This window comes from Scardinius erythrophthalmus (assembly GCF_964197995.2).
Source record: "Scardinius erythrophthalmus genome assembly, chromosome: 8".
Lineage (NCBI taxonomy): Eukaryota > Metazoa > Chordata > Actinopteri > Cypriniformes > Leuciscidae > Scardinius > Scardinius erythrophthalmus.
The window spans coordinates 42267156-42288345 of NC_138228.1; the positions used below are offsets into that span (position 1 = coordinate 42267156).

At 41.5% G+C, this 21190-nt stretch overlaps 2 protein-coding genes across 2 annotated transcripts; one reads left to right on the top strand and one right to left on the bottom strand.

Annotated features, from left to right (window-relative positions):
- Positions 1-381: 381 nt before the first annotated feature.
- On the bottom strand, positions 382-2184 carry LOC308694389 (piggyBac transposable element-derived protein 3-like; the record flags this gene model as incomplete). The annotated part of the gene is made up of 1 exon (XM_081371893.1): positions 382-2184. The coding sequence occupies one exon, from the start codon at positions 2182-2184 to the stop codon at positions 382-384; it is 1803 nt and encodes a 600-aa protein (XP_081228019.1).
- Positions 2185-3053: 869 nt separating this feature from the next.
- Positions 3054-4568, top strand: LOC308694391 (piggyBac transposable element-derived protein 3-like; the record flags this gene model as incomplete). Its single annotated transcript, XM_081371895.1, has 1 exon — positions 3054-4568. The coding sequence occupies one exon, from the start codon at positions 3054-3056 to the stop codon at positions 4566-4568; it is 1515 nt and encodes a 504-aa protein (XP_081228021.1).
- Positions 4569-21190: the final 16622 nt, after the last annotated feature.

A 21190-nucleotide genomic window follows, 5' to 3' on the forward strand; every position in this document is an offset into this window, starting at 1 on the left:
CCCAAACATAGAAAAACCTAAAAAAAAATTTTTTTTACCTTTCAGATGTTGTTGTAGGAGGCCTTTGATGCAGAAATTAAAAAGTTTTACAAAAAAAAATGTTTATGTATGTTTTTAGAGAAACGTTGTAATATTGCAACATTGGGCTTAGTTGGGAGCATGATTGTCTGAACAACAATTCAGAACAACTAAAGGTTCATTTGCAGGTTTGATTGCTTACTTGGCCCCATAAATAATGTATACATACATAACATGAATAATAATCACACATTAGTCATATTTTTTATGAAGTCATTTATTAAAAATAAAATATTAAACAGATAAATCTCTAGCTTTTTCTAGCAACTTCTTCATTCCCTTTTTTCTTTTCATGACTGACTTTCATTGGTTGTGAAAGTCCCAAAAACAGTTCTTGTCCTCTGAAAAGCAAAGGCGAACATCACACTTGCTGCATTGTGTGTTGGTGTATCCTTTATTGCAGTGTCTGCAGCGTCCTCTCCCTGTCTTCTTTGGGAAATGTGCAACTAGGTCCTTGCGTACATCCAATGGAAGGAGTGCACATCTCTTGGACGGTCTCTTCGGAGTATTCAGAGGGCTACTTGATGTCACTGTCTGTGTTTCTGGGCTCCCTTTGCCTGGAGATGGTCGTCCTCTCTTTGGAGTTTGATGTGTTGTGTTGACCAGGATGAGAGAGGATGCTAGCTGTGCCTGAAACTGTCTCCTGTTCATTGTCTCTTTGCTAGACATCTTGAGAGCTTTGCAGTCCCGCTTGTAGAGGAGCCAGGCATTGACCACAGCGAGGATGATGGTGTGCCAAAAGATGTACATGTACCAGCGACGGGATTTGATGGGGAACTTATATTTGGCTGTAAATGAGTCCAACAAATCCACACCTCCCATGTACTTGTTGTAGGCACCAACAATGTAAGGCCTCTCAACTTCAATGTAGGCTCTGTTGACTTTGTCCCAGCGTTGAATCTTCTGCACAGGTTCAGGTCCAGCAAACGATGACACAAGTATGACAGCTCTGTTGTCATACCATTTGACAGCACAGATGTTGTGATTCCCCTCCACTCTGACATCATAGCTTCCTCTCCCCTTTTTCTTCAAACTCTTCTCATCTTCAAGGTTACAGTTGGGTAAACGCACCTGCCTGGCTGTTCCCACATAATGAATTCCCCGTTCAAGGAGCTTTACTAATAATGGAACACAGGTGAAGTAGTTGTCTGCATAGATTTTGTAGTTCTGACTTTCTGGAAGTGTGGAAGCAAGTTTCATCACAACATCACCTGACAATCCAAGTTCAGATTTGGCTCGTATTCCGTTGACACTGCCTTGGTAGACATCGAAGTCACACATCATGCCAGAGATTCCAGTTCTCACCCACACTTTGAATCCCCATGGGTTTGGCTTGCCTCGCATATATTGCTTGATGCTGCTGAACCTCCCCTTGAAAGGAATCATCATCTCATCCACAGAGTTGTGCTCTTCTGGTACCACCTGCAGGCATTTCTCTCTGAATGAGTCAAGCCATGGTCTGAGTTTCCATAGTTTGTCTTTCTTTTCCGTCTCAGATACTGTCAGGTTGTTTACAAAGTGTAATGATGTCAACAGGGATTGGAATCTGTTGCGTGGCATCACATCAGCAACAGGGGAGTACCGTGTCTCTGTCTCCCAATACATACGGGTTCCAGCCATTTGTACTAGGCCCATCTTCAGGTACATGCCAAACATTTTTTCAATTTCCTTTACAGTGGTGTTTAAAGATGTTCCATGTGTCTGAAAGCTGTACTCATTTGTGTTTTGTGTCAGAGCCTCAATCATGTCTTCGGACACAAACTTCTGGAAGTATTCCCGTGGTGTGTGGAGGGAAATGTCATCTCCTGTGATATCCATACCAGAAAAATCAGTGTTGGGACTGATGAAATCTTTTTTCAGCCAGCGATACCTGTCACGGGGCATGGTGTGTTTGTTTGTTTTTGGCTCAATGTCCACGTAATTATCAGCTGGAATGTCCATGGGTGGTTGGTTTTCTTTGTCCACTTGTTGACAGACATCTTCATCTGAGTCTTCGTCATTCTCATCCGTGTCATTGAGGTCCATCTCAAATTCACTGTCACCATTTTGGATGGATTCAATCACATCCTGCACACTGTATCGCGGCTCACTCCTTGCTGGTGGCATTCTGAAAATAAAACAACAATTAATTAACATGTATAAATGTGCTTTTTATATTGTAGTACATAACCTGAAGTAATAGGTTTGTGGACCAAGTGCTCAGGGTAGAAATGTTTTCCAGGCAGACAATACTGTCTGTTTATTGTAAGTTTCTTTCTAACCTGTTGCTGTCTGTCCCAATCACCAGCCATTTAGTCAAACTGTCTGCTAAATGCCCTAAATGTAAATGGCATAGCCTATGCTGTCTACTTATCATGCTAAATGGAACATTCATCCCAATCACCAGCCATTTAGTCAAACTGTCTGCTAAATGCCCTAAATGTAAATGGCATAGCCTATGCTGTCTACTTATCATGCTAAATGGAACATGCATCCCAATCACCAGCCATTTAGTCAAACAATACTGCCTTGACATAACAATACTGCTTGTTATGCTCTCTAATTATCATACTAAAAGGAAAACATGCATACCCCCACTTACATCCACACCCCACATTCATGAACATTTTCACCTTTCCCAGAACTAAATTGTCTGTTGATATCCTCTGGAATTTGAGGTCAGTCTGATCAAATGAACTACATTTTCAGAGATACAACTTTTAAATCAGTCAAATGTGACCAGAACACAACAAAAAAGTAGAATGTACAGGTATACTGTCCATGTATAAGAAAATACTCTTTTAGGCAGTGGTGTAGTGGAGGGAATACAACCTGTTTGAGCCCACTGCAACAAGCCTGCTATTTTGACTACCACACTCACCCAGTGTTGTATAATTGCAACAAGTATACAAAAACAAACAAACACACCATGCCCCGTGACAGGTATCGCTGGCTGAAAAAAAGATTTCATCAGTCCCAACACTGATTTTTCTGGTATGGATATCACAGGAGATGACATTTCCCTCCACACACCACGGGAATACTTCCAGAAGTTTGTGTCCGAAGACATGATTGAGGCTCTGACACAAAACACAAATGAGTACAGCTTTCAGACACATGGAACATCTTTAAACACCACTGTAAAGGAAATTGAAAAAATGTTTGGCATGTACCTGAAGATGGGCCTAGTACAAATGGCTGGAACCCGTATGTATTGGGAGACAGAGACACGGTACTCCCCTGTTGCTGATGTGATGCCACGCAACAGATTCCAATCCCTGTTGACATCATTACACTTTGTAAACAACCTGACAGTATCTGAGACGGAAAAGAAAGACAAACTATGGAAACTCAGACCATGGCTTGACTCATTCAGAGAGAAATGCCTGCAGGTGGTACCAGAAGAGCACAACTCTGTGGATGAGATGATGATTCCTTTCAAGGGGAGGTTCAGCAGCATCAAGCAATATATGCGAGGCAAGCCAAACCCATGGGGATTCAAAGTGTGGGTGAGAACTGGAATCTCTGGCATGATGTGTGACTTCGATGTCTACCAAGGCAGTGTCAACGGAATACGAGCCAAATCTGAACTTGGATTGTCAGGTGATGTTGTGATGAAACTTGCTTCCACACTTCCAGAAAGTCAGAACTACAAAATCTATGCAGACAACTACTTCACCTGTGTTCCATTATTAGTAAAGCTCCTTGAACGGGGAATTCATTATGTGGGAACAGCCAGGCAGGTGCGTTTACCCAACTGTAACCTTGAAGATGAGAAGAGTTTGAAGAAAAAGGGGAGAGGAAGCTATGATGTCAGAGTGGAGGGGAATCACAACATCTGTGCTGTCAAATGGTATGACAACAGAGCTGTCATACTTGTGTCATCGTTTGCTGGACCTGAACCTGTGCAGAAGATTCAACGCTGGGACAAAGTCAACAGAGCCTACATTGAAGTTGAGAGGCCTTACATTGTTGGTGCCTACAACAAGTACATGGGAGGTGTGGATTTGTTGGACTCATTTACAGCCAAATATAAGTTCCCCATCAAATCCCGTCGCTGGTACATGTACATCTTTTGGCACACCATCATCCTCGCTGTGGTCAATGCCTGGCTCCTCTACAAGCGGGACTGCAAAGCTCTCAAGATGTCTAGCAAAGAGACAATGAACAGGAGACAGTTTCAGGCACAGCTAGCATCCTCTCTCATCCTGGTCAACACAACACATCAAACTCCAAAGAGAGGACGACCATCTCCAGGCAAAGGGAGCCCAGAAACACAGACAGTGACATCAAGTAGCCCTCTGAATACTCCGAAGAGACCGTCCAAGAGATGTGCACTCCTTCCATTGGATGTACGCAAGGACCTAGTTGCACATTTCCCAAAGAAGACAGGGAGAGGACGCTGCAGACACTGCAATAAAGGATACACCAACACACAATGCAGCAAGTGTGATGTTCGCCTTTGCTTTTCAGAGGACAAGAACTGTTTTTGGGACTTTCACAACCAATGAAAGTCAGTCATGAAAAGAAAAAAGGGAATGAAGAAGTTGCTAGAAAAAGCTAGAGATTTATCTGTTTAATATTTTATTTTTAATAAATGACTTCATAAAAAATATGACTAATGTGTGATTATTATTCATGTTATGTATGTATACATTATTTATGGGGCCAAGTAAGCAATCAAACCTGCAAATGAACCTTTAGTTGTTCTGAATTGTTGTTCAGACAATCATGCTCCCAACTAAGCCCAATGTTGCAATATTACAACGTTTCTCTAAAAACATACATAAACATTTTTTTTTGTAAAACTTTTTAATTTCTGCATCAAAGGCCTCCTACAACAACATCTGAAAGGTAAAAAAATTTTTTTTTTAGGTTTTTCTATGTTTGGGTCTTGCAGGGTTAATCTGTGTGTTTGTATCAGACAGTCATATTTTATGTGAAAATAAGCTTAATGCATTAGCTCAAAACTATAGAAGCTTGTTTCTGCTACAGAATTAAAAAAAAATACTACTTTTTAACTCACAATTCTGTCTTACAATTGCAAGTTTATATCTTGAAACAATTGAAACAATGACTTTTTTTTTAGGCACTTGGTTGTAGTAAACTGGATATACATGATCAGAACATGGCACAAGGCAAGTCAGAAGGCTTTTAAACCAGGAGGGCGGCAGCAGATTGGATGCAGAGAAGACGCCCTAATGATGACTGGCAGGTGACACGGCCACTCTGCAGGGACCTGAGAGCAAAATAGCAAGAGAGGGAGGGAAAAGAAAAACAAAAGCACAAAAAGAAACATAACAGTGCGACTCTGGTGTGATTGCTCTATAGGTGCGGATCATTTGATTAAGTGTGAACGCTACCATCCGAACCCTGGTGCGCACCAAGCAATTGGACTGAGACCCCTGAAAAGGTGGGTCTTGTCAGAACCAAAGTTCGTTTGGAAGCTGACAATCTTAACTAGCATTCTGTCCCTTTTATATTGTTTTTAATCGACGAGCTGCATCGACTGACGCTGTGGGAATGCTCTGCATGATTGTGTCCTGAAGCACGTGTGAAATCAGTCCAAAGGCAGGTGATGTCACGAACCAGGAAACTATAAAGCATGCCCAAACAGTGCAATGCCAGCTTCTGTGTCTTCAGCAAGCGCTCTATGTGAAATTGTGTGTATTATTTGGTATTGTTTTTCTACCAGCATATATCCATTTGTAGTCGATGCAAGCATGTCTTTCTCCTGCACATATAAAGTCAATCCTTTCAGCCATAAACTGACTAAAGCTAGGCCAGTCACTCACTGTCAAACAGTTTTAAAGACTGTTGGGTCTGATGGCAGCAGGGTCCAACGTGATACCTTTTGGCTTGTTGTACATGAGACCCCTACAGTGGTGGCTCAGGACCTTTTCCCCTTGGGACAACCCTTTTCGTATGATCAAGGTCACGCGGCGATGCTTACATGCCTTGTGTAATCTGGAAGAAACCCTGATTTCTATCCCAAGGCCCCGTGCTGGGAGCTCTTTGTCGTCGTAAGATGTTAACGACGGATGCTTCCCTCACGGGAAGGGGAGTGATCCTAGAGGGTCTCTTAACCCAAGGTCTGTGGAAGGGGCATCATTTTTCATGGCACATCAACTGTCTGAAAAAGATGGCTGTCTTTCTTGCTCTCAAGAATTTCCTCCCAGACCTCAGGGGCCACCATGTGCTTGTCCACTCAGACAACGCATCGGTGGTCGCCTACATAAATCACCAGGGGGGGTTGCGTTTGCGTCCACTCTGCAAACTCCAAATCCTTCAATGGTTCCAAGGAAAGTTGCTTTCATTTAGGGCAGCTTACATCCCTGGGTGCCAAAACCAGAAAGCAAACATCCTGTCGAGGCTGAGGCCCGGGGTATGGAGGTTTCACCCCAATGTGGTGTAACAAATATGGAGCATGTTCGGCCAGGCACAAGTGGATCTGTTTGCATCTCGAGAGACGTCTCGCTGTCCACTCTGGTTTTCCTTCACGCATCCATCTCCTCTCGGACTGGATGCTACATCTGTACGTTTTTCCCCCCGATCGATCTGCTCCCGAGAGTTCTAGAGAGAGTTTGCAGGGACCAGGTCCGTCTCACCTTGATCACCCCGCGATGGCCGGGCAGAATGTGGTTCAGATCTTGTGTCTCTCCTCGACAGCTCTCCTTAGGATATTCCGATCAGGAGGGACCTTCTGTCCCAGGTAGGCGGCTCAGTATTTCACCCCTGCCCAGCTCATAAAATCTGGTCTCTCAACTGAGGTTGTTGAGACCATCCTTTACTCCAGAGCTCCCTCCACGAGGAAATGTAATGCCCTGAAGTGGAGAGTTTTCACTTCTTGGTGCAGTGGTCATCAGCTGGACCCAGTTAACTGCTCTGTTGGTACAGTGCTGGAGTTCCTGTAAGAGTGACTCGCTGCAGGGTTATCCCTGTCCACTTTAAAGTTCTATGTGGCGGCCATAGCTGCTTACCACATTCCTTTGAGTGGTATGTCTTTAGGGAGAGACCCTGTGGTAACACATTTCCTCCGTGGCACTTTGAGGCTGAGGCCTGCAATACGTACTAGGTTTCCGGCATGGGATCTGGCTGTGGTGCTCCAAGCCTATTGAAGAGGTTTCAGTCAAGTGTCTGACTCTCAAGACGTTGTTCCTCCTAGCTATCACTTCTCTTCAAAGGATAGGAGAATTGCAAGCTCTGTCAGTTGCCCACCAGGGGCTCAGGTGCTCTCGTCTTAGTGTGTTCTTCATGATTTCACACTAGACAGACACTTGTCATTATGGTAGCATAGGTATGGACGTTCCCACAGTGTCAATCAGCGATCCCACAGTGTCAATCAGCAATCCCTTGAAAGAGAACGCCTCAGTTACGACTGTAACCTTGGTTCCCCAAAGAGGGAACGAGATGATGTGTCGCCCTGCCATACCTCCTGTGTGCCAGTCAGGGTCTTGTTTTAGCTTATTAGAAGGTAGTGTTGCACTGTTTGGGCATGCTTTATAGTTTCCTGGCTCATGACGTCACCCGCCTCTGACGTCTCAGCACACCATTGGATTGATGTCACACGTGCTTCACGACGCAATCACGCAGAGCATTCCCACAGCATCAATCGACGCAGCGTATTGTTCCCTCTTCAGGAAACCAATGTTACAGTTTTAACAGAGGTGTTTTTTTTTCTCATCATAGGAGCTACCTTGCCCAATACAATTCAGTACAGGCGTGAGAAACGCCATCTCCTTGCAGCAGATCTTCATTTGTGTGTGTGATGGAGGGATTCCTGATGCTGTTTTGACTCCTTTACACATTTTATAAACCTCCTTTACACATTTCACGAGTTCTCAGCTGGTCAAAATGCCATCATATGTATGCACATATAATAAGCGGATTTAGCACAGAATACAGCATGTTTTGGATGTTCCTTAAGTTCTGTCGCAAAAAAAAAAAAAAACTTTTTATTTTATTTTATTTTTTGTGTCTTTAGGTTCGGTCTTAAAATTACAGTGTGAACGCAAAGCAAACCAGGTCTAAATTTCTTTTTTTGGTCAGGACCAAAAGAACCAAGAGAATCGAACTACAACTGTGAACAGCCCTACAGAGCTCTTTCTCATTGTATAGACTAGTTTAAAGGTGCTTTTGTCCTTTTTGAAGCATGACAGCCCCTGGTCACTGTATAGGTTCACTGCATGGAAAATAGCAGGAAATCCTATTGTAAAAATGTCCATTTGTGTCAAAGTCATAAGGATCTGAAACAACATGAGCATTGATAACGAGTAAATGGTAGTAAAACTTTCATTTTTGGTTTAACTGTTGCTTTAAAGGCCCACTGAAGTGCCTTGAAACGCTTAGCATTATTCATTGTGTTGATGTAATTTCCACTGAAACAGGAAAACAGGGTGGGACATATCAAACAGCTCCTCCCCTTTTTTAAATGGCCAATAATGTTTAGTTTATATCACAGTTCAGCCAGAATTGTTTATCTCAGTAAGTAGCAGTTTACTCTTAATCTCGAGTCGTTTCTCCTCCTAATCTCCTCTATATCGATTTAAGGGGAGACACGGCAGGCAAAAACATTTTTTTTTCACTGGTCAATTTTGAGATTTAGGGCTATTTGTCTTCAATAACATGTCTACTTTCAGACTTGTGGTGAAAAAAAGTCCAAAATACACATTTAGGTCTTTATTTTACTACACTTTGTCAATTTGCGTCTGTAGATTTCTCCTAAATTCAACAAAAGTTGGAGTTCTAAATCAACATGCTGCTCCGCGATCGCTGTCTGCACCCTGTCATCACATATACCGTTGGAAAGCTCTCTCTCTCCTGTGCAATGTTGTCGGATCCAAATATGGTCATTTCCTTTTTTATCAGCAACCAATCGTGAAAGTACAATGGGGCATTTAACTCTAAAATCTCATTGGCTGATGTCAATTTTAAAGGCCCGTTTTCTCGTTTTTTTTCTCATGTTCTGTGCAAGAAATCTCCACTTCATCAGCTCTTACATACAACAAACTTTCCAGTTGTATTCCTATCTATATTATTAAGGTTTTTACAGAGGGGTTTGTTCATATATCATTCAGATTCTGATTTATACAACATTTTATACCTAAAAACCTTTATACCTTTTAATGGCTGTTGACAGTTTTTTTTTTTTTTTTTTTTTTTTTGATTAATGGAGTGATAAAAAGAGATATCCAAACCCCCCCTGTAAAAACCTTTGACTCTAATATGTCAACAAAATGAAATAAAAATTTTGAATCTGGCTTTATCCAATGTTCAGATTTCTCTTCTGGAAATATATGCAAATTAGCACATATTTAATGAGATACTAGCTAATTTGCATATTTAAACATACATATTCTAAAAACTTGTATTACAAAAGATATTTGTCTTAATGTCAGTAATCAACTGGGAAAGTTTCATGCTGATATTGTAATGATGCTGGAGAAAGCAGGCGGAAGCGAGGATCTATTTGCAGGATTTAATAGAGAAACACATAGTACATATAATAAAGAACACGAAGGACAAAAGAAACAAAACCACGAGCAGGACCGAACTAGAAGCACCCATACATGTACAACAACTGACAAAGTAACAAGTGAAACACAAGGGCTATAAATACACAGGGACCAACAAGCTAAACAAGATAACAAGGGGGTGTGGCTAATGAGAAACACCTGGGGATACTAATAAACTAGAAAAACTACAAAGGACTACAAAACTCAGCACAAGACAGGAAATGACAAAAGAACACACACAACAAGTGGAACACAAGACAAGAATCATGACAGAGCCCCCCCTTTAAGGAGTGGATTCCAGACACTCCACAAAAAATAAATAAATAAATGTCAAGGAGGGTGGTGGAGCAGAGGTGGAACGGGGGAGGGATGGAGGGCCAGGTCCGTGGAATGGCAGAGGACCTGGAGACTGCGGCAAGATGGGAGGCCAGGGCAGAGCAGGCAGTGCAGGCGCCCAGGGCAGAGCAGGCGACCAGGGCGGAGCAGGCAGTGCAGGCGACCAGGGCGGAGACGAACCTTCAGGCGGCCAGGGCTGAGACGAACCTTCAGGCGGCCAGGGCGGAGACGAACCTTCGGGCGGCCAGGGCGGAGACGAACCTTCGGGCGGCCACGGCGGAGACGAACCTTCGGGCGGCCACGGCGGAGACGAACCTTCGGGCGGCCACGGCGGAGACGAACCTTCGGGCGGCCACGGCGGAGACGAACCTTCGGGCGGCCACGGCGGAGACGAACCTTCGGGCGGCCACGGCGGAGACGAACCTTCGGGCGGCCACGGCGGAGACGAACCTTCGGGCGGCCACGGCGGAGACGAACCTTCGGGCGGCCACGGCGGAGACGAACCTTCGGGCGGCCACGGCGGAGACGAACCTTCGGGCGGCCAGGGCGGTGAGGACCCTTCGGGCGGCCACGGCGGTGAGGACCCTTCGGGCGGCCACGGCGGTGAGGACCCTTCAGGTGGCCATGGCGGTGAAGACCCTTCGGGTGGCCATGGCGGAGCCCTTTGGCCCCCCCCCAAAAAATACTTGGGGAAAGTCCCGGGCTCTGAGCTGGATGGGACCAGCGGTGAAGAGGGCTTTGAGCGGTGCGAGACAATCGGCGAAGAGGGCTCTGAACTGGGCGGAACCAGCGGCGAACAGGGTTCTGAACTGGGCGGAACCAGCGGCGAAGAGGGCTCTGAACTGGGCGGAACCAGCGGCGAAGAGGGCTCTGAGCTGGGCAGGACCAGCGGCGAAGAAGGCTCTGAGCTGGGCAGGACCAGCGGCGAAGAAGGCTCTGAGCTGGGCAGGACCAGCGGCGAAGAAGGCTCTGAGCTGGGCAGGACCAGCGGCGAAGAAGGCTCTGAGCTGGGCAGGACCAGCGGCGAAGAAGGCTCTGAGCTGGGCAGGACCAGCGGCGAAGAAGGCTCTGAGCTGGGCAGGACCAGCGGCGAAGAAGGCTCTGAGCTGGGCAGGACCAGCGGCGAAGAAGGCTCTGAGCTGGGCAGGACCAGCGGCGAAGAAGGCTCTGAGCTGGGCAGGACCAGCGGCGAAGAAGGCTCTGAGCTGGGCAGGACCAGCGGCGAAGAAGGCTCTGAGCTGGGCAGGACCAGCGGCGAAGAAGGCTCTGAGCTGGGCAGGACCAGCGGCGAAGAAGGCTCTGAGCTGGGCAGGACCAGCGGCGAAGAGGGCTCTGAACTGGACGGGACCAGCGGTGAAGACTCTGTATTGGCAGAAGTGACGTGAACCGTCTCTGGATCGGCAGAAGCAACGTGAACAGTCTCTGGATCAGCAGAAGCGACGTGAACAGTCTCTGGATCAGCAGAAGCGACGTGAACAGTCTCTGGATCAGCAGAAGCGACGTGAACAGTCTCTTGATCAGCAGAAGCGACGTGAACAGTCTCTGGATCAGCAGAAGCGACGTGAACAGTCTCTGGATCAGCAGAAGCGACGTGAACAGTCTCTGGATCAGCAGAAGCGACGTGAACAGTCTCTGGATCAGCAAAAGCGACGTGAGCAGTCTCTGGATCAGCAGAAGCGACGTGAACAGTCTCTGGATCAGCAGAAGCGACGTCCTCAGTCCCAGCTGACCTGACGGGTGCAGGTTCGGCTGGACTGGTGTGAAGTGCAGGCTCGGCGTGAAGTGTCTCCACCTCCCCTACAGTGAAGGAGGAACCACAAAACTGCAGGACAAAGTCAATGTACTGTACCAGGGTCCAGCTGGGGTCTTCCTCTGGCAAACTTAAGCTAATTTCCTGTTGTAGTCCACTCCAGAAACAGTCCTTTAGCATAGCATCGTCAGCAGGAACAAGGTGACTATAAAAAATGAACTCCTCCACATAATTCTCAATTCTGCGATCATACTGATAAATAGAACAAAGTTTGCTCAGTGGGTTCCCGATAAAACCTGCTAGATCCATAGTGGTCAGTTGTTCTGTAATGATGCTGGAGAAAGCAGGCGGAAGCGAGGATCTATTTGCAGGATTTAATAGAGAAACACATAGTACATATAATAAAGAACACGAAGGACAAAAGAAACAAAACCACGAGCAGGACCGAACTAGAAGCACCCATACATGTACAACAACTGACAAAGTAACAAGTGAAACACAAGGGCTATAAATACACAGGGACCAACAAGCTAAACAAGATAACAAGGGGGTGTGGCTAATGAGAAACACCTGGGGATACTAATAAACTAGAAAAACTACAAAGGACTACAAAACTCAGCACAAGACAGGAAATGACAAAAGAACACACACAACAAGTGGAACACAAGACAAGAATCATGACAGATATCTATTAGTTACAATTTTGTGTCCCCATAAAATATAGCATTCTAGACTGCAAATGGGTCCAATACTATACATTTTCTGGTCTGCGCTGACTCGTGCATATGATCTGATCTGTGCTCTCGTGTCTCTGGACCGGAGAAGAAAGCATATTTACACTGTCTGAATTGTTCCCTGTCCCCTATATACTGCACTATGTGCCATTCACCATGTAGGAAATAGGGAATGTGTGAAAGTGACCAATTTTAGGTTAGACTTCAGCGTCTATTTGGTGACAGAATGCTGTAGATTCTTGAGAGCATTTGATTGGACAGAAAATCTGATGAGAAGCTGAAGAGTAGAGTGATGTCATAAATAATCCATACTGGCTGAAGTGAGAGACTTAAAGTTTTGAATACTTGTATCTTCTAAATGAGATTTATTTATTTTTTATTTATTTTTTAGCACACTAGCTTATAGGTACAGTAAGACTAACATATACTAAAAGTAAAAAAAAAAAATTCAATTTTGATTTCATTGGGACTTTAAAGCTCTGTTTCACATTAATTATTTTAAATTCTCTCCAAGGGAAAAATAATGGAAAATAAATTGACTTTTTTTTTTTTAAAGCATGTGCTGTGAGGAATCCGTTAGCATCCAAAAGCAGGATATGTAATAATTTATTAGCTTAAAGGGTGAATTAACTTATTTTCCTTGAGTCTTGTGTGAACTTCCTTACAGTGTCATCTAACAACCAATTACTATTTAAATTCTAATTTATCTCAGTTAATTGGCCGAATTAATATTCAGTGGAACAACGAAAGAGTCCCACTTGATTTGTTCCAGTTTTAATTGAACATATCTCAGCCCGTAATCAAGCTATGCGATATGCATCTTTTTAATCATGCTTGTCCACTTAAAGGCACCTTCAAATTCGCACCCAAATCTGTACCACAGAGAAGAGATAACAGACTTCAGCTGCACAGAACGTTTAAAAATTAAACTTCAAAATGATAATGACGGAAGGGGATCAGAAGGAAAGCACCAAAATATTTAACTCTGGGAAGAGACAGAAAGAGACCAGGAGGGTCTTTCCTGTTCTGTTGTACAGTTTGAACTATGCAACTTAAAACCGAATATATGTCTGTGCGGCATTAGGAAATATTTATTTAAAGAGTAATGCAGACTTTCATAAATATGCTGGTCAAGTAGTAATTATAACTTAAATGTATGTATGCTCAATTACTGTTTTCAAAATGTTGATTATATATATATATATATATATATATATATATATATATATATATATATATATATATATATATATATATATATATATATATATATCTTTCACATTTTTATATAATATTTTATGTAATTTCAACAGGATGGAGTGAGACAAATCAACTGATATCACAAAACATCACTGAATTCATCAAATCAGTTGCTAATACGTCTTTTATTTGCTTTGGTTTTTAACTAACTGATATGATTTCCATTTATCCAACATTCCTCTATTTGGTAACAGTTTATTTATTTTGATAGTCCACTTTAGACATTCTACTAACTATAAGTAACTTTGCAATATGTCATTAGAATATTAGTAGACTTTCTACTAATCTGCTAACATTTTATTTGATGGTTCCCCAACAGACATTCTACTAGGTAACTTTGCAACTACATGTAAACTTATCTTATCCTACTAACCCTAACACTTAAAGCTAACCTAACCACTAATACTCTAATGAGAGTTAGTTGACATGTAGTTGAAAATGTATTAGAGTTAGTTGACATGTAGTTGCAAAGCTTTGCTAAGATTTCAAAAGTCGCAAACATAAAAAGTGAAAACATCTCATATAATATTTAGCTTGACCTGCTGAGGTTGACGGTCAACATTTTCTGAAGGTTAAGCACCTCATTTTACTAATCCTTTGTTGAAAAAAATCCTTTGTTTATTCCGTACCCTATTTAGGGAAAGTGGCAGGAATGACGCAGGAGCGACAATGCCTATTCCCTCTATTGCGAATGTGTCTAGGAGCAGAAATGAGCATGGCAATATTACCTGTCCCTCTGTCACCACTTTGATTCAATTTGATTTCATGCTCAAGATGAAACACTCTCAGGACTATCTGAACCAAGGCCAATATTCATTTAGATGGGAAGTGTGATAAGGAGGAGGGCTGGGAGCGTGATTAATTCTGTTACCCCGCTCATACTTGTATTTCATTACCAAGGTGACAGAGGCCACCACAGCTTTTTGCAAAAACAGGAAGCAATCAGTTTAACTTAGATACAGATAGGGTGACCCACATGAAATGCATGTTAACGTGAAACGGTAATGTGTGCTTTGGTAAGTGATCTCATTCATATTTGTAGGTATTCATAACAGTGATGTATATTAGGTTTTGCACATTTCGAAGAAGCTGAAAAGTTAGCATATTGGCAGCAAACATAAATGATATATGTACAACTTTACAGATGTACAAATGTTTACAGATCTTCTGAAAAAGTCTGCCTTTACCAGGACATCGCAACATGACTCACAATTTTCAGACTTTACTTTATCAGTAAAACTTGTTCAAAATGGTCAAGAAATACTTTTGTTAAAATGCATTTATAAATAAAATCCAGATAAGACTAATAAATCATATCTAATAGGTTTAGATTAGATTAGAATTATTAACTAATACATATTATTAGACTTTTACCTCAATAAACTCTTAATTACTGCTTATTAATAGTTAGTAAGGTAAGTTTAGGTATTGAGTAGGATTAAAGGGTAACTCTCGCCAAAATGCAATCTAAGGCCTTTTTGTTAATCTACCCGAGGCAAACTTTCGTTTAAAAGCATAATTAGAATGGAAACTCCACTTTTAAGTTTGACCGTATTTTCGTTTTCGGTCAAATTGCCTTTTGAATGGGAGTGCTTGTGGCACTTCTATGATAGTATCAAAATCGCTATTTTTAAAACACTAAGAAGTTCTCAATGCTCAAGTTCATGTGCAGAGCCCCTGGTGATACTTCGAGTGAAGTTTCATGTTGTGTCGAGCCTTCTTAGCGTTTTAAAAATAGCGATTTTTGATGCTATCATAGTCGTGCCCCTATTACTCCCATTCAAAAGGCAATTTGACCGAAAACGAAAATAACGGTCAAACTTAAAAGTGGAGTTTCCATTCTAATTATGCTTTTAAACGAAAGTTTGCCTCGGGTAGATTAACAAAAAGATCCTAGGTTGCATTTTGGCGAGAGTTACCATTTAAGGATGTAGAATATGGTCATGCAGAATAAGGCATTAATATGTGCTTTATAAGTACTAATAAATAGCCAATATCCTAGTAATATACAGTACATGCTGATAAGCAACTAGTTAATGGTGAGAATTGGATCCTAAGCTAAAGTGTTACCAAAATGTTGTTAGTGTGTGTTTACATCAAACAGCAATGTTTCTGCGTTATTTCAATTAACAGAAGTGGTTTTTAATAGTTTTAGTTTTAATTAACAACAATAACCCTGGCTCAAAGAATTTGTGCAATTTATGTATATTGTTCAACGTTATATGCGTCAGCAATGTACAAAACAAATTTGTGTTCTACAGTCACGCTCTGATTAAACAGAAATGCTTTCAATATTATGTTTGATAATCTCATAAAATAAACAATAATACAGCATTAATTAATGGAACAACATTAATGCATGGAACATTGAAGGCTATTTACACTTGTTTCGCACTTTACTCTCATTTGGTAAGGAATGCATCAGACTTATTGTCTGTGCCAATCAAAAACAGTCACACAACTGCTGTCTATAGATATCAAGCTGTATATAACCCAGAATATTCCTCATATCTCTAATGCATATTTATGTGTTTGTGTGAGTGAGAGAAAAAAAAAATATTAAAAAAACACAGTATGAAATCAATCTATGCATAAAGCACCCAGTTGCCACACTTTGAAAGAGCCAAGCCGGATGAGGTAAAAGCAGGTAGCTGTAAAAAGCACGTCCTGCACTTTAGAGGACATTAGGGACACTGAGAGGAGAATTACTCAAAGAGTTCAAAATTAAACCACTGCTGAGCAGAGTACTCTATCTGGAAATGTATAAAAGATTTGTTTAGTCAGAGCCCACAAAGCAATATTTGTCCACAACCATCCAGGTGCTGGCGGAAAGCCAGAAGCGCTGAATGTTTAATACATTTTATTACCGGCAGGATGGAGAATACTAATGGTAATTCTTGCTCTTGAAACTCACATTCTGCTCACGTGTGGTTAAGATGGCGGAGGAAGGTTTTGGAAGACTGATCAAAGCTGCAGTTATTGCATGGCAGTTTATGCCTCATTTCTCTTGCAATCCATTATTTAATAGGAATATGTGTTAACAACAACAAACCATAAGGAAATGAGGTACACTGTAAAATCTAATTAGTTGGAGTTACTTAAAAAAAGCATGTAACCCGATTGCCTTAAAAAGTATAGTTCACTTACACAAGAGTACTAGTAACTAAAAAAGAACTGTAGAGAGTACTTGTTAATTTACTTTAAATAAAATATAATTGTTACCATTGTTGTGTTTTGCATGCTGAATGTTGAAATCTGTGTGACTCAAGTATGATCAATTGCAAGATTGTCACAAATATAGAGGGATTATATAAACCCAATTAAAAGTTTCACAAGGTGTTTAGGACATAAGTGTTAGCAACAAAATTATAAAATATCATTAATTGACATGAAATATAGTTATGTTATATCATTCATTCATACATAGATATAATAATATATAGATAGATAGATATAGATAGATATTACTTCACTTCCTTTGAAACCGAATAACTGATTTCTTGTTGCAATCGTTGCAATACAATAGTATAAATGAAGTGCCCAACCAAAGGGATCACTAATCGCCATAATGGTGACTAAAAACATTTTAGGAAAATCAACATCAATTTATGAAGTCAGCTTATGTGATGTTCTCTCAAATTTTTCAGTTGTATTAAAATTCCAACATTCAATATGATTTTGGGAAATGAGTGAATGCAAAAATAGAAAAATAACTGCAGAAGTGGAGGAAATTAGTGAAAGTCCATTAAAGGTCCCGTTCTGCGTGATCCCATGTTTCAAACTTTAGTTAGTGTGTAATGTTGTTGTTAGAGTATAAATAATATCTGTAAAATTATAAAGCTCAAAGTTCAATGCCAAGTGAGATATTTTATTTAACAGAAGTCGCCTACATCGAACGGCCGGTTTGGACTACACCCCTCTACTTCCTTCTTTAATGACGTCACTAGAACAGTTTTTTGACTAACCTCCGCCCACAGGAATACACAAAAAAAGGGGGCGTGGTCTTGTTGCGCTCCCACGGAGAAGAGGAAGAGTTGCGTTTGTAGAGTGTGTTTGTCGCCATGTCGTCGAGACGCTGTTATTTTCATCCCGGAGTCCAATCACCTTTGTTTGGCCTTCCCTGAGCGCATGCATCTCCACATTATGGTAAGAGGCGTGACCTTTCGGGGCAACGTGCGCTAAGCTGCTGTCGAATCACAACACAGGAACCGCTGGCACAATCAGAACTCGTACGTATTTCTGAAGGAGGGACTTCATAGAACAAGGAAGTCATCAGCCCGTTTTTAGGACAGTGAAAACAGCGGTATACAGATTAGTAAATTGTGTGAAAAATACTGTGTTTTTTTACACGCGAAACATGAACACATGTTATATTGCACACTGTAAACACAATCAAAGCTTCAAAAACACACGAAAACCGGGACCTTTAAGATTTTCCCCGCCTCAAAAAAACACACTCAAACCAATCAATTCATCTTAACATGGGTTTTCTGAGTAAACAAAGCATAGTATGTGAATAGTACAGATTACTAGATTTTTACAATTAAGTTAAGACATTAAGTAAAGTTAACTAAAAAGTGTTAGTTAGAATCACTGTTGGATTTTACAGTGCTCTTAACAGTAATATTGTCATTATGTTGCTGATAAATTGCTTGCAGTGTTTATTTTATGTCAATAGCGACTTAGTTTGTAGTAGCTAGTCGTTTAGCTGTCATTGGTGAACAAAGTTGCCGTTTTACAAATTGCCTTTGAATTGAGCATAATCAAAGGGTTTTTATTTAATGCTGACTTTAAACTAAATAGATCATATTGTAAAGTTATATCTTTAAATAATAAAGTCATGGATTAATTCCCTCTTTAGATAAAGCATTGAACACTGACTGATTCTAAACAAATCATTAAAAATGTAATTTCCATCTCTCAGCTTGTCCCCTCATTAAACCTTTCTTTCTGTGGGCTGAAATTAAGGCAGAAAAATAAGACGCTCTTTTAGGGTGACTCACGGTCTGTTGAAATCACAGTCTCGGTTAATGGAGCTCTAAAGCACAGCCATTGCACGAGCAGCAGAATTAGTTTACGAATTAAGTGTTTACTTTCATTTTTTCCATTTCATGTGGCTTTAGTGTCCCAAGAAGCCGCTCAAGCACGGATCGTCAAACTGTTAACATGAGTAATATGTTAATTGTTGCTAATGTCTTCCTCCGGAAAGGCATTTCAAACATTTCTTCCTCGACCGTTTAATTAGTTGCATTGAAGTTTTGGTAATAAAGTAGGATTAGCCAGAAGGCCTAAAATGTATTGATTGTAGATGTTCCAGCATCATTTAATGAGACCCTTGTGCATTTTGGTAATTCACATTTTGAATTATCTGTGAATTGCTGCTGCCATTTAATTATTGTGGAGTCACAAAATATCCCCTTAACATCAGCAAAATGGTGGAAAAGTGGCGTGCAAAGGCAAGAATGTAATCCTCACTCGCATGTAATGGCTTAGTAACAGCATTCCAATTTGCATCGAACAATAATTAGGCAGCTTTTATTTGAAATTGGATGTTTTTCCTGAAGATAGCAAAATTGTTTTGACACAAGACTCACCCTCTGATTTGCCTCATGCTTGAAAGACAATATTGTAATGTGTTGTTATGCTAAAAGCGGTTCTGCCTTGCTGGTTTAACCTCTTAAAGGAATCATTCACCCTAAAATTTGAAGGAGAAAAAAAAAAATATTTACTTGCCTTAAAGGGATAGGTCACCCTAAATTGAAAATGAAAGTAAGTCACAATTTAGTGAATTTAGTTCACATCAGTAAGTTCCAATGCAGTATCTTTCTTTTTCGGACGACAAAAGGATATATAATGTCAGTGAATAGTGACATCAAGCTTTAAAAAAGATGTAAAAGTATCACATATACCCATGTAATATGTGCCATATATTCCAAGTGTTCTTGGGGTAGGCTATGCAATACCGAATTTTAACGTATTATTTGACTAAAATCCTGACCCAACTGCACTTTCATGAGCGCCACAGTTCACTCAGACTCTCTCAGAAAAGCACACAAGTTGTGAGAAATCAAGACGAATAAAATTTCAACTTGAAGTAGTAAGTAGGCAACAATGCTTAGAAATCCCTCAAATATTAATGTGCTTTCTTCATCGAGTTAAATATCTTCAGACTGGAACTCCGGTTGTCAGCTGACAGTCAGAATGTGAACGTGATAACTTGTTACGACAAACACAACAGTTATATTCACCTCAGAGAAGAAAGTACATTTGTATTTCAGATCACATTATTATTATTATTCTTGATTTCTCACAACTTGCCTGCTTTTTCTGGACGAGTCAGAGTGAACTGCGACGCTAACGGTGCGTGTCCACTGGCGCGGTGCGAGCGGAGCGGAGCGAGCGTTTTCAATTCATTCCTATGGAAGTCGAGCTTCACGCTCGCGCAGTGCATTTTGGGATTGACAGCGGACCGGAGAACGCGTTGAGAGCGACCGAGAGCGTCAAAAAGGTTGGGCAGTTCTGGACTTTATGCAAATATCAAGCGAAAAACGCGGTCGGCAGCCAATTGCTGTGAGATTCGGAATGTGACGTCTGTCTTGAGAGTTTAAACATATGCAAATTGTGCCGGTGTTATTGCTGAATTTAGTACGTAAATCGTTTTGTTTACGAATTAGAGGCTTTGCAGTTGTTATATATGTTAAATATTTCATTTTGGATGTGTTATATTGGCTGGTTTTATAAAAGTTTATACAATTGAAAGGATATCTTTGCTTGGTGCATTTGGAAACAAAGCTGGTCTATTTCTAATGTAATCGCGTGAATCTCTAATGATTATACTGTGTGTGTGTTGTAAAAAACTTAGATTAAACACACTCGCAACAGACACACCCCAAAGCGGACGCGTTATAGCGTTGCCAGCGGCACTGAGCGGAGTTTTGCCGCTGTAGTGGACACGCACCGTAACTGTGCGTTCACACCGCCGCCGACTTAAGCTTCCAAAGTTACCGAAAGTCATTCATTTTCAATGGAAGCTGGCTTCTCTCAGCTGCAAGGAGCGTCAAATCCATCGGCGTCGCATTTTGGCCGTTTTGAGCGTTCTGAGCGTCAATCTGAAAGTTGAAAGTAGCTCAACTTTATGGTAATGAGATATGACGCGGTTCAGCGGCAAGCAGCGGCAAACGCCAGCAACCAATCGGAATATAGACGTCCTTCGCGTTGGCTGATTCCGGAAGAAACATACGATGTAAACATTCATTCCTACCAAAACATTAGTTCCGAGAAAACGGAGGAGAAGCTGATCATCGCCGTTGCTGGGTTTCCTATCATTATCGGATTAATTGCACAGTTTAACCATCACAGAGTGAAAGTTTATCATTTGCATGTGTTTTTAAGTCCTGACCAGTTTAACAGGGCGCGCTTGACAGGGCATATAACGGTACGTTCACACGGGGCGTCAGCGTCAACGCTTCCCATTGACTTTGAATGGGTGACGTCAAGCGTTGCCGAAAAGAATTGTGGATCCGTCGGCGGTGCTTCAC